The 12,517-nt window shown below is 37.3% G+C and overlaps 1 protein-coding gene across 1 annotated transcript; it reads left to right on the top strand.

Annotated features, from left to right (window-relative positions):
* Positions 1-1,347: 1,347 nt before the first annotated feature.
* On the top strand, positions 1,348-12,049 carry alkbh3 (alkB homolog 3, alpha-ketoglutarate dependent dioxygenase). The gene is made up of 10 exons (XM_014968786.2): positions 1,348-1,455; positions 2,172-2,260; positions 3,428-3,534; positions 3,615-3,649; positions 3,793-3,840; positions 4,445-4,548; positions 6,490-6,578; positions 7,617-7,826; positions 8,720-8,818; positions 11,306-12,049. Exons 2-10 carry the CDS (start codon positions 2,182-2,184, stop codon positions 11,429-11,431), a joined length of 897 nt encoding a protein of 298 aa, XP_014824272.2. The 5' UTR covers positions 1,348-1,455; positions 2,172-2,181; the 3' UTR covers positions 11,432-12,049.
* The last annotated feature ends 468 nt before the right edge of the window (positions 12,050-12,517 follow it).

The following is a 12,517-nucleotide window of genomic DNA, read 5'->3' as shown; positions in this document are numbered from 1 at the left end:
ATGTTTAAATTGGAAATGTTTTGTACTACTTGTTAAAGCTTTTAACCAGAATAGTTTTTATACATATTTGTTAAAACTGTTCCCATGGAGTGAAAGTGTGTTGAGACGGGTGATCCATGAAAAGGTCGATCTCCTCCTGACCTACTGTTGCTGTGGGATGAAATGCACAGCTGCTGGTCAAAAACAACCAATCAGGACCAGGAGGAGGGTCTTACTGCTGTCAATCATTCTCATGCACTTGGGATAAACGTATTAATAACGAGAAACAACTTGCCTTTATAGGAAAATGTTTATTGGCACTCATCTGTGGCTATGCTAACTAGCATTAGCATTCACTGCTGGGGGAAAAGCTTCAGCAGAGGGCAAGTAAAGAGGGTGAGGGCATCAGGAGAGATCAACAGCGCTAAGACCCGCCTCCTGGCTCTGATTGGTTGTTTTTAGTTGGTACTGGGACAAGGCAGAGAAGCTGTTTTATTTTTCTTTCAAATAATCTCACATACCATACAGAGCTTAAGGATTGGAGATGAGTGAATGTTATGCTGAACAATCTGGGGCCCATGTTACATTTAGATTTTAAATGTTTAAATACTATGAGATTTGATCTAAGCCAGAACAGATACATGAAGGTGATCACAAGAAGTCAGATTTGACAGTATTAGTATCTCTTGTGTTTTATTGGTTAACATTTATTCTCAGATTTTATTCACAAAATTGTGCCAGTACAGAAATACTTTATTTATCCCAAAGGTGGGATAAATATGTGGGAGTGACGATCTCTGGTCCTGCAACAAATCTGATAAGGACTCTGAAGACTAGGCAGCAGTGTCATGACTGCCATGACATGCTAACTGCTCAATATCTGGGCAGCAGAGACAACATTTCCCAAAACTAACGAAATAGAGATTTTCCAGCATGCTGACATAAGATGCAATCCTTGCATCTTATGTCAGCGTCCTGATCCATTTAGTGTGTCAAAGGAATTTTTATATTTTTATATTTTTAAGAGACTTGAAAGTGTGACACCCCTGTAAAAAATAAAAATAAAAATTTCTAAATATTGAAATTTATTCTGTACAGTTCAATTGAAGTACAGTGGCTTAGTTATGTAAATGTCCAGATCTTTAAACTGCTTCGATTTGGTCTTAAATAGTTTAGATTTTTATCTTTAACAGTGACCATGAAGTAAAACAGATATGACGTATATACTTAAAAGTACTTCAATTATTGCTTAATAATATGTTCAGGTGGAAATATGGTGTTACTTTTAGGTACAGTGCACGCATTAAGAACTGGGTATATATATTACATGATTGAGACCACAGACATGAACATTGCATAGGAACCTTGATGAGGCTTGATAGTTTGAAGTAGGATCTATTTTTCTGTAACACGGTAGCAATGGCTGACAGACATCAGTATTATTGTAAGTCTCTCTTGACTTGAGCTGCTATTTAGGTGAGTATTTGAAGGTTTTTATTTTGATGTTTTTCATAAATCTGTCAGCTTCTAATAATATTTACGTAACTTTTAACAGACTGGCTGTTTTCTCTCTTTTTGGTTACATTTGTTCGGACAGTCTGACTAAAAGCTTCAGAAGAGCCACTTTATTGAGGGCATCTTATCTTTCGACGTATTTTATTAATTTGAGAATACTTTTGCGTTATTAATAGCGAGTGCATTGATGTTGCAGACGTAAGGCTACTAGCTAGAATGCTCTGTAACTTTACTGTGTTTCTAATTTCATCTACAGGTCATGCTCGGTTTTTCTATTTGCTCTCATGTGTTGTTGTAAATCGGTTTTTAACCGAGATAAAACTCTACCTTCCTGAAAAAACAAACATAAAAATGCTTCCACGTTCACCTAAGGCAGCTTTCTTTTTCTTTTCTTTCTTTCTTTCTTTCTTTCTTTCTTTCTTCAATTTTTACATCACATAATCGCATCTTTACCTCAGAAGTGTTTAGTTGTGGACAAAGACACTCCGCCTCTATCTTACAACTAAGCAAATCAATGGAAGGATTCTCAAAGGAAGACATTGACTTTGCTCAATAAAATAAAAAATAAAAACACTCATATCCAACAGCATTGATGTGTTATTTAGTTTAATTTGAGAAGAAATGATCTTAAATGTGAATGATAGGCCATATTTATTCATCTCTCTGTCTGACTTCAGATTGGATGGGATGTCAGATAAGCGCCAGCGTGCAAGAGTCCAGGGTTCCTGGGCCAAACAGCTGCCAAAACCCTCAAACAGTCAAACTGGTAATTTTAAGGTCTCCTTTTCAGTTGTGAAAATGGGCATTTCTGATAATTAACGTGGCAGTATTATGTAATTCCCAGCCACATAGTGTCATTTTATAGCACGACCAAGTTGCTAAGTTACCTTGGGTTGTCATAAAAATGCTGTACATATCAAATATGACTTCAAAAGTGAAGTCATATTAAGAGAAGTGCCTCCAGAGAAAGTAATAGAGTAAGTTAAACTCTGGTTCAGTTTTTAAGACTTATTTGCATTGAAAGCACATATTTGACCCTTTGTTACAGGGAATAGTTTTAAGATTTCAGTTCTTTTAAACAGAGAAATTGGTCCTCTGTCTCTTTAAAAACTCCTGCTCTTCCTGAAGTCATCACAACATGGCTCCTCTATTAACCTTTTAACATCTTTTTTTTTTTTTTGCTTTTGCACTGAGAAGTAGCTCCTATAATGAGCTACTTCTTCCAGTTCTTCCAAGTGCTGCTGGCTAATCTGAAGGAGCTGAGGAGAGAAGTAGCAGGGGAGGGCTGCTCTGTGAGGCGGAAACTCTGAAGGAAAGGTGTAGTATTATGTAAAATTGTCTTTTTTGAGTTTTACATCGTGCTGTAATTGTACACCCTCCTGAAGGACACAGCTTCCAGCCCTCTCCTGTGACTCCCCCACTCAGCTCCTTCAGACTAGCCTTCATCAGTTAGCAAACACCTGATGGAAATGTGTATCTACTGAGCTCATTATAGGAGCTACTTCTCAGAGCATCACTGGTAAAAATGTTGTTAAAGGGTTAATAGAGAAGCTGTATTGTGATGACTTTCTGAAAGAAGAGTTTCAGAGAGAACAGGAGTTTATTAAAGAGACAGAGACCTAATTTCAAAGCATTAAGTTACAAAATCAACACTTTTTAAAGTCATATTATACACGTTTTGTAACAACTGAAGGTAACATAGTCACTTATGCTACAAGATGGCACCAGGTGCCCAGAAAATACATAATATTGCCCCTTTTAATATTTTATTTTCTTGGAGACTCGCAATTCTGCTTTCTATAGTAATTGAACTATTCAAAATCAAAGGAAAGGCACATTTTACCACTTTCTAAAAACAAAGGATAATAGACAGAAAATCTGAGCCTTTTTTTATTTTTTTATTTTTTATTTTTTTCTTTCTCCCCCTTTACAGCGAGCGGCCTAAACAATCAACCCAAAAATGTTAACGCCGCCTCTGGTACATGGGGATTTGGCAACCAGAAAACATCTAAAGCATTTGAGTTTCACAAACCCTCCAAGGTGAACTATAAAACTGATCCATGTCAGCTGTGTTTGAGTTTAAAATACACTTAAACTTCCTGTCATTTCAATCCCTGCAGCCAATAAGAGAAGTGCCTCCAGAGAAAGTAATAGAGTAAGTTAAACTCTGGTTCAGTTTTTAAGACTTATTGGGATTGAAAGCACATATTTGACCCTTTGTTACAGGGAATATTTTTAAGATTTCAGTTCTTTTAAACAGAGATGAACAAAGAATAACAAAATAAATTCTTTCAACAGACATTTGGGTGATTATGAAATAAGTCTCGGGCCTTCTGGGGTGTCTTGGTGAGTACGATGCTAGTGAGGAAGGAAACGTGTTTAAGCACCAGACATTTAAACAAACAATCCACCATACTTGTTGAAGCTAAAACCAATCTGCAGTGGCTGTTTGAGTCCACTAGGTGGCAGCAGTCACTCAAACAATCGGTCACGGATTACCTTTTGAATTTCGACAAATAAAAACGTCATCATGTCTTAGTTCGTGTCTTATGTGTACATGTAACAGAAAGAGGCTGCAATCAAATTTATCTTCATCAAATGTAAATTAATTAAAACGCACTGATTGTTACTTACATCCCGTGTACCTCATCACTAACCCTAACCCTTAAAAAAAGATTTTATCAATGTGTGTGTGTGTGTGTGTCTATATATATATATATATATATATATATATATATATATATATATATATATATATATATATATATGTATGTATGTATGTATGTGTATATATATATATATATATATATGTATGTATGTATGTGTATATATATATATATATATATATATGTATGTATGTATGTGTATATATATATATATATATATATATATATATATATGTATGTATGTATGTATGTATGTATGTTGTATTTGTTTTGAATGCGTTCAGGCTGCGGCTGCGGCCCGGGTTCCTCACACCAGAGGAGGCTGACCGGATGTTCAGTAAGCTGCTAGCGGAGCTGCCATGGTCCCAGAAGACGAACTACAGACTGGGTGGGTACCAGCAGAACCAACTCCAGACCAACAGGGCACAATGTGGGGGGGAACAGAATCACATAGTTTATAATCTAGAATAGCTTTAGCAGTTCAGCTTTTTGTTTTGGGTTCGCATTGAAACGTTTGTTTACTTCAGGTTTCGCAGATGTTTGTCTAACAGAGTTATTAATCAGAGTTGCCTTCTGACCCATAGTAGCTGGAACGTCGACCAACATGTCTGATGTGTGTTGATGATTTTGATGACACTTGACAAAATGTTACTCACAATTTACGGCTGTAAAAAAAAAAGCTTTCAAGATGTAAAACACTTTCAACTTTGTTGTTGAAATGTGCAAATGAAATTGGTTTATTGATTAAACTGGATAAAAACACAACATTCACTCTGTATGAAGGCATCATGTTGAGCTGAAGCCACACTTTTCCCTCCAGTCTCCTTTTCCTCCCTGCTGGCTCTCGTCCATCTGATGAGCAGCTCCGCGACAGCGCCGCTTCAGACATGACAGCAGGATGATGTAAACCTAGTGGGGGGGTGAGAGGTCAGGGTCAGGTTTTATAAGGTCTTCATTCTTTGTCAACAACATACGATTGGTGTTGGTTGAAGGATCTGCTGAGAGAAGATGTGCTTTGTTTCTGCCATTTTGTTTGTGTTATTCTTTCTTTTTGAAGCATTGAGGTTACAAAATCTTTATATGGCCTCAGGGTCACAGTTCCAGGCTGTCTTCCTCCACTTTAGCATTTCCTTTTTTAATAAAGTATTTTCATCTTTAGTCTGTGGGGAGGGAAGGAACAAACACCAGAAAACAACAACAAACAAAAGAGAGAACAAGTCTGAACAGACGTTGTTTCTGCGTGATTAAACTCAAGGAAGAACAGAGACTTCCTGTAAAATGAACCAACTCTTCACTACAGTTTTCTATTAATCATTCCAATATTCTTGCACATTATGCTTTGTCAACACGGGCTGCCCATTTGGACCACAGGATTGTAAACTAGTTCATCTGTAGATGGACTTAGATTGTTACTTTCCATCTGACTTCATTAACACAGCCTGCGTTTCCATTACAAATGGGCACAAACCATCGTCGCTATTACGCTAATGTAAAAAAAAAAAAAACAACACACAATTTCGGAATCGTGGTTGACCAGAAAACGTAATTAAAATCAAACGTGAGGTATTTTCACAAAGGTATTTTTATCTTTAAAATACTTATTGCTAATATTTTTGTCTATTTTTTTACTGAGCCACTTTAATGCTCTGACTCAGTTTTTCCATCCACTTGGCGTCTAAATTAAGCCACATACAAACTTCTAACTTCTTTCCCTCTGATCCTGTCTTTTTATGGAAGAAGTGTTTAAATTTCTTCTCATACTTATAAACGCTCGTTCCCCGGGTCCTGTCATAATTCAGTCCCAGTACAAGTGATGGCCTGTCATGCAGTTTGTTTTGGTTCGACCGTGTTTCTGTACCAGAGGATCGGCCAAAATAAGCAGAGAGCCAGAGAATCGTTTCTCGGGAGAGGCCCAAAGGCAACAAGAGAACGAGAGTCAAGTTAGATTCAGTCGTCCGCCGCCGGCTGGAAACACACTTTGGTGGCAAAATGGTTTACCAGAAGCAAAAAAAACAAAAACGATTTAGGACCAGTTCTCTTCCTGCTCTGTTCAACTTGAAAAGGTTCAATTTATTTACTGATGTTGTTTAAAGACATTAGGGATGCTTTTATTTTGAAATTGCTGCTGTTTTCTGTGAAGAAAAGTAAATTCAGAAAGGATTTTAAGGCTTGCCACAGTTTTGATGTTTGTGTTAAAGAAGTGCATTGAATTTCTAAAAAAAAATAAGTAATTAAATGCTTTCGCTCTAATAAACATTATTGTGACTTTCTCATTCTTATTATAAACATGAACATTTTTGTGACGCTCTGATTGTTTCTATTTGTCCAGGTGAGGCGTATGAAGAGCCCAGGCTCACCTGCTGGTTCGGAGAGTTACCGTACACATACTCTCACTCCACTATGGCTGCCAACACACAGGTACCTGAAACAATTAATCAGGCTGATCTGATTAATCGTGATCAATCGATTATTGAAACCAGTAATCAATTAATTGTTAACTGGAGTTTACAGACTCTAAAAAAAGGCCATTTGCTGAAAGAACAGTATAGTCAGAACAGTAAGTGAGCCAAAACTGAACAGAAATATATACACGATTTATTATTTCCTCAACTCATCTCATAGTTTTAACTTCAAATTCTGTTTAAGAAAACTCTCCTGTTATCGCCTTCGCTGTCTAGCTGTTAATCGGTGAATCCAAAACGTAATCAACAGTTCAGCTCCACACTGTATTGATAAGTGGAGCATGAAGGCCTGAGCTTTTCACATGTTGATGTTGGAGGTATTTTTATGGATTATTTGCTACAAATGATCAAGCGTCCACTAAAGGAATGCTAACTTATTCCCTTTTAGGCAATGAAATGTTTATGCTCCTATCTTAAAATTGGAATAATAATTATTTTTTGCATCTTTTAGGGTATTTCTTTCAACATGAAGCGGTTTCTGCTGCTTTGTGATGATCTGTGATGTAATATCACTTTACATTTAACTGAAGTTTAGGGGTGAAGTCTAAGAACACCCGAATTTATTTCACACAGCTGTGTTTTTATCTTATTTTCTTGTCGCATATTTCTTTATTTCTTTATTTTGACAGATTTACAATTATGGCCATGCAAAGAAAAAGTAAACGACTGAAAACACGAGAATACAGTCATAATTCTATGAGAATAAAGCCATAATACTATTAAAATAAAGTCAAAATAATACGAGATTGAAGTCAAAGTACGAGAACTGTAATTTACCAGAATAAAGTTGTAGTGTTACGACCGTATTCTCGTTTTATTTCAACATTTTTTTTTCTTGTATGATATATTATTATTGTAATAACTTTATGCTCACAATTATTTTTTGTTTTAGTTCCCGACACTCCACCGTAGATTAACAGCTCTGTGACGATGTTCTCAATATTCCCATCTTGAATCATTTCATCGTCGTCTCCTCCTCCTCCTCTCCACGCAGTGGCATCCGCTGCTGGTCGCCCTCAGAGAGGCGGTGGAGCAGGCCAGCGGCTGCACCTTCAACTCGCTGCTGTGTAACTTGTATCGAGACGGACACGACAGCATCGGCTGGCACAGCGACGACGAGGCCTCTTTGGGCCCCAAGCCCACCATCGCGTCTCTGAGTCTGGGCGACACCAGAGCGTTCAGCCTTCGCAAGCAGCCTTCCGCGGTGAGATCAGGGCGACGACAGCTGCTTTCCCCGACCTCAAATATTTACTATTTGCTTCATTTTTACGCATGGTTATTAAGCGGCGTGCCCGCACGTCCTTAAAACAGTTTTAAATTCACGCATCCACATTTAAAGCCTTAAAAATGTCTTGAATTAACTAAAAAAGACTAAGTTGGCCTTAAATACGTCAATCACAGGTCTTAAATTTTGGATTGTTTGATCTTATATATTCTATGTTTTTCTTTTTCTTGTGGGATTTTTCTGTCTCAGTTTGGTTTGGGCATCAGGGCCAAAATTTGGCTCACATTTAGGGAAAATGTAGTTTTAATTACAGCTGAAGTCGGGTGAAAAAGCTGTTTATTTCTCTGAATGCAAGTTTCAGCAGGTAAGATGCTTTAGATGTAAATCAGGAATCTGCAACCTTTGCAATCCAAAGAGCCATTTTCACTCTCATTCCAGTGAAATGAAACTCTCTTAGAGCCGCAAAGATTACATGACCCGTTGAGGAAAAAAGATAAATATCTACTATAGGAATTTTGTCATTTTTACAGAACCACTGTTTTTGTTTTTATTTTTAGGGTTTGAAATAAATTTATAAAACTTTGTAAAAAAAAAAAAAAAAAAAAAAGAGAGAGAGAAATAGGATAGATACAGTGAGTGTTTCCAATCTATAAGACAAAAAACAAAGAGATCCATAAATCACCTTCTGTTTTGGAAATTCTGATAAAAAAGAGGACTTAATACTAAAAACCTGCATTTTGTATTATATGTGTATTTGAAATCAGTTGTTGGTTCTCGCTCAGTTTAAGTCAAAGGGATTTACACACTCTGATTTAAAGGTCTGAGTTTATAACTCTCGGTCCGTGTTTTGCATCGATCTGCTTCCATGTCAGGAGGACAACGGCGACTACACGTATGTGGAGCGAATCCGGATTCCTCTGAGCCACGGGACTCTGCTGCTGATGGAGGGAGCCACGCAGGACGACTGGCAGGCAGGTTTTAACTCACTTTTAATCAAGAGTTCAAGACTTTCACAACCAAGCCTCAATGTTTACAGTAAATAGTCTTGTGCTTTGACTGAGTTCCTTCCACCACTGACAGGCGGCCAGGACAGATCTGCTTCTCCCGGGGAGTTTAGAGCCTCACCTTTCAAGAAGAGACGTTTATTTTAGGCTCAGGCAGCTTCTTGGTTTAAATTAGTGGAGGAAACTTAAAGTGTGCAATAGAGTGAGGGTATGATATGGTTTGCAGGATAATTTCACATGGGTAAAATCATAACTTTGTGACAAAAACAAAGGTTAAACACATTGTGTCATTAAGGGTTGATTTATTTCACTTTGTTTAGAGAAAACAAATCACAGAAAGCTTAAAACTGCCAAACTACATGAGAGTTTTGTGTTTTTTTAAGCAAAAATAAAGCATTCAGCAGTTGTTTTAAAGTAAACTATAAGGCGCTGTTAGCATCATCATTTAATTATTTCTACAATCGGTGCCATACAGTTACTTAGAAAAAAGATGACATAAAATTCAAAATGGGAAAAAAAAATACTGAAAATATGTTTGTATGTTAAAATCTGAATTTTGTAATCTTTTGTGATTTTTGTTTATGTTAAAAGTGGTGGAGTTTAATCATGAAAGCAACATTTCTGGGTCTCAATAGCAGAGGCTCATAAACGGTGCCATGAGGAACGCCACAGAGAATCAGAATTAGAATGGATTCATTGTTATTGTGCACGAAAGCTCTTAACATTGTTAGCACACGTTCACATCAAAAATTGTATGAACGCTGTTTGTACTCCCTCATGAGGTTTCTTTTTTTTTTTCAAAGCTTTCCATTGTTTCCCTCTCATTAAACAGAATTAGTGGAGTCGTAAAGTGACAAACTAAAGAGCAAGAGAATAAAACACGTGGAAAGTAAAGAGCCAGGATAAAAGCTGCGAGCGCTAACAGAACATAAGATAAGGTCAGGCCTGTTTTATGTTGACGTCTCTCCAGCTGACCCAACAAAGGCATCGGTGGAGCTTTAGATTGAGTTCAGGGAGAGGAGATCACTCAGGTCATTAATCAGCAGTGAGTCTGAATGTCTGCCCTGCCTGAAGGGCTCCGTTTTAAAAACAGAGTAAGTTGTTTTTTACGCAAGTGTGAGTGTGTGTAGAAGATTTAAAGAATCAACAAGCGTACTGGATCACCGATGCAAAAGGTCCACATACTGTTAATAAGCTGATCTAAAGGTGACTGACATTTACTTAGGCTGAGAGGTGAATAAGTAAGTCTTGTTGGTGGATGCCATTTATTTCACGCCACTGTTTCCTGTTTTCTACTTTTGCTTCCCCCCCCCCCCTCTTTTTTAATAGACTCGGATGTTTCATCAAAATGGCGGCGTGGTGTTGACTTTAATAGAGACCAGGAAGAGCTGAGGCTCAGGTGGTTTTACTGTATGACACTGAATTTTATGGAACAGTGTTGAATTTGAGAATCTTTGCATTTTAGAAAACTTAGAGGTAACGTAATGGTCTTAACTGTGGAGTTGAAGACAAAGAGGGACGTTTATGTTGGGACAGATTATTCCTCAGATTAAATGAATTGAACCCATCACTGATTTAAAATCCAGTTTAACTCCAAATAGTTTTTTTTTTCTTTGTTTCAATATGGTAAACGATTTGTAATACAAACACCCAGTAGGATTTTCCTCTTCTGAATAATGTGAATTATTAATAAATCTCTAACCAGAGATTTGTCATTGGTTGTCATTACGCCAGTTTGATGTCTCTTCTTTCCTGTTATTGCTTTAAAATAAGGAAAAAATTTTCATACTATTCTCACATTTATCATTAAAAGTAATAGAATCTGAACGGTGAATAGGTTAAAAGACTGCAGTATGTAACTTTTATAAAAAATATATTTTTTAGATTGAAACTGTCACCAGGTTGTGACGGTTGGGAATGAGACGGGTAATCAAGCTCCTCTGCCTTCTCCCTGTACTAATCAGAAGCAACCAATCAGAGGCAGGAAGAGGGTCTTAGTGCTGTCAATCAGGCTCTTGTACGTACTGCTGATCCCACAGCTTCTGTTTTGAATGCTAAGGCTTGTTAGCATAGCCACCAATGACGGCAGTAACGGTTTTCCTGGAATGGTAAGTTGTTTCTCCATCATTAGCACATTTAGCAGCGGGAACATGAGTTGATTGACAGCACTAAGATCCTCCCCCTGGCTCTGATTGGTTGTTTTTCATCAGAAGCGGTTCATTTCTTCAGACGGCAATAAGCCACCTTTACAGAGATTATCTGTCTCAACATATCACAACATAATGACAGTTTTAACAAATGTGTAAAATGAATATATATATTTTTATAAAAGTTACGTTCCGCATCTGTAAGTGTTGCACATTAGCAGACACTTGCCCACGTTCCCGATACTTTATCAGACTCTTCCTGGAGCATTGCAGACGCTTTCCTCATCAGTCCTTTTCTCTTCATCAGCATCAAGTGGCAAAGGAATACCACGACCGGGGCCCGCGCATCAACCTGACCTTCAGGACCGTCCACCCGGAGCCGGAGGGCCACAGGCCCGGCACAAAGATGAGGTTCACAGCAAAGAACCCGTAGGTTCCTCTCTGAGTCAGGTACTAACGGCTGGTGAAGGAAAACTTCATCACTTAAATGAAGATATGTTTTTGAAGAAGGAGGTATGAGTTGCAGTGTAAATTATCACACAGTCCTGCTTAGTTTATATAATCAGAGAAAACTAGTTGAGAAAATAGTATTCAACATTTCTGAGGCTGCTGCTGCTTTTTCAAAAACTTGAAATATTTTTTTGAGTGGTAGCTTTGCCAACTTGAAGCGCAGCTCCATCCACTGACTCCTGCAGAGTTAAATATGTTAAATAATATACTTTTTCTGATTTCCACCCTAATGAATGAATTTCATCAGTTCGATGTAATATTTTTGGACAACTGTTTTTGGATGACTGTCAAATGTTTGTGTTGGTTCGCAGTGTAAGAAGGATCTGGAGTGACTAATGTGTAAAGAAACTGTTCAGGATGTTCATTTTAAGGTTTTTTTTTTAGCCACACGGGTCAGCTAGCGACAGGAAGTGGGTTTATTAGTGGGGATAAACGTTCTTGGAAAAGTTGATCAAACAAAACTATTTTGTTTTTTGTTTGTTTAATTTTCTTGACAAATGTTCAAATCTTAAAATAATAAAAACACGAAAGCTTTTGGAAATTGAAGTCTGTAGTTTTCTGTATCCGAGAAATGAAAGGGAGACTTAATGTGAGAAACTGCAAAATAATTTCAACCACTTCATTTTCTGAAGTTTGTGTCATGTGACAATATAAACTGAATCCATCAGCTGAGCTGTAGAGTTTTAGTCTTAAACATTGTGATGTAAATGGAGGATTGACTCTCTCTAAATCTTTTCTGTAAAGTGAAAGTGTTGCTACTTGGCAGGGAACTGAAGACAAACCTGAAGCTGATTTATTTTCATTTTTATTTTTTATCAGACAATGAGGAAATTTGATTTAGTGTGACTTAATGAAATAGATCTGCAGCTGGAACCAAGATATTTACATAAACTGACTAAAAACAAACATACGTGCTTTTTTCCTCACTGCCTGAAGTTAAATCTGACCAAACCTTTCTTGATTTAGGTCTGTTAGAATTACCAAAATTATTTCTATTTCCCAGCTGCCA

The sequence above is a fragment of the Poecilia mexicana genome, unplaced genomic scaffold (genome assembly GCF_051168715.1).
Source record: "Poecilia mexicana isolate PSO_F unplaced genomic scaffold, ASM5116871v1 scaffold_6, whole genome shotgun sequence".
NCBI classification, from domain to species: domain Eukaryota; kingdom Metazoa; phylum Chordata; class Actinopteri; order Cyprinodontiformes; family Poeciliidae; genus Poecilia; species Poecilia mexicana.
This window is presented reverse-complemented; position numbering and strand designations above follow the sequence as displayed.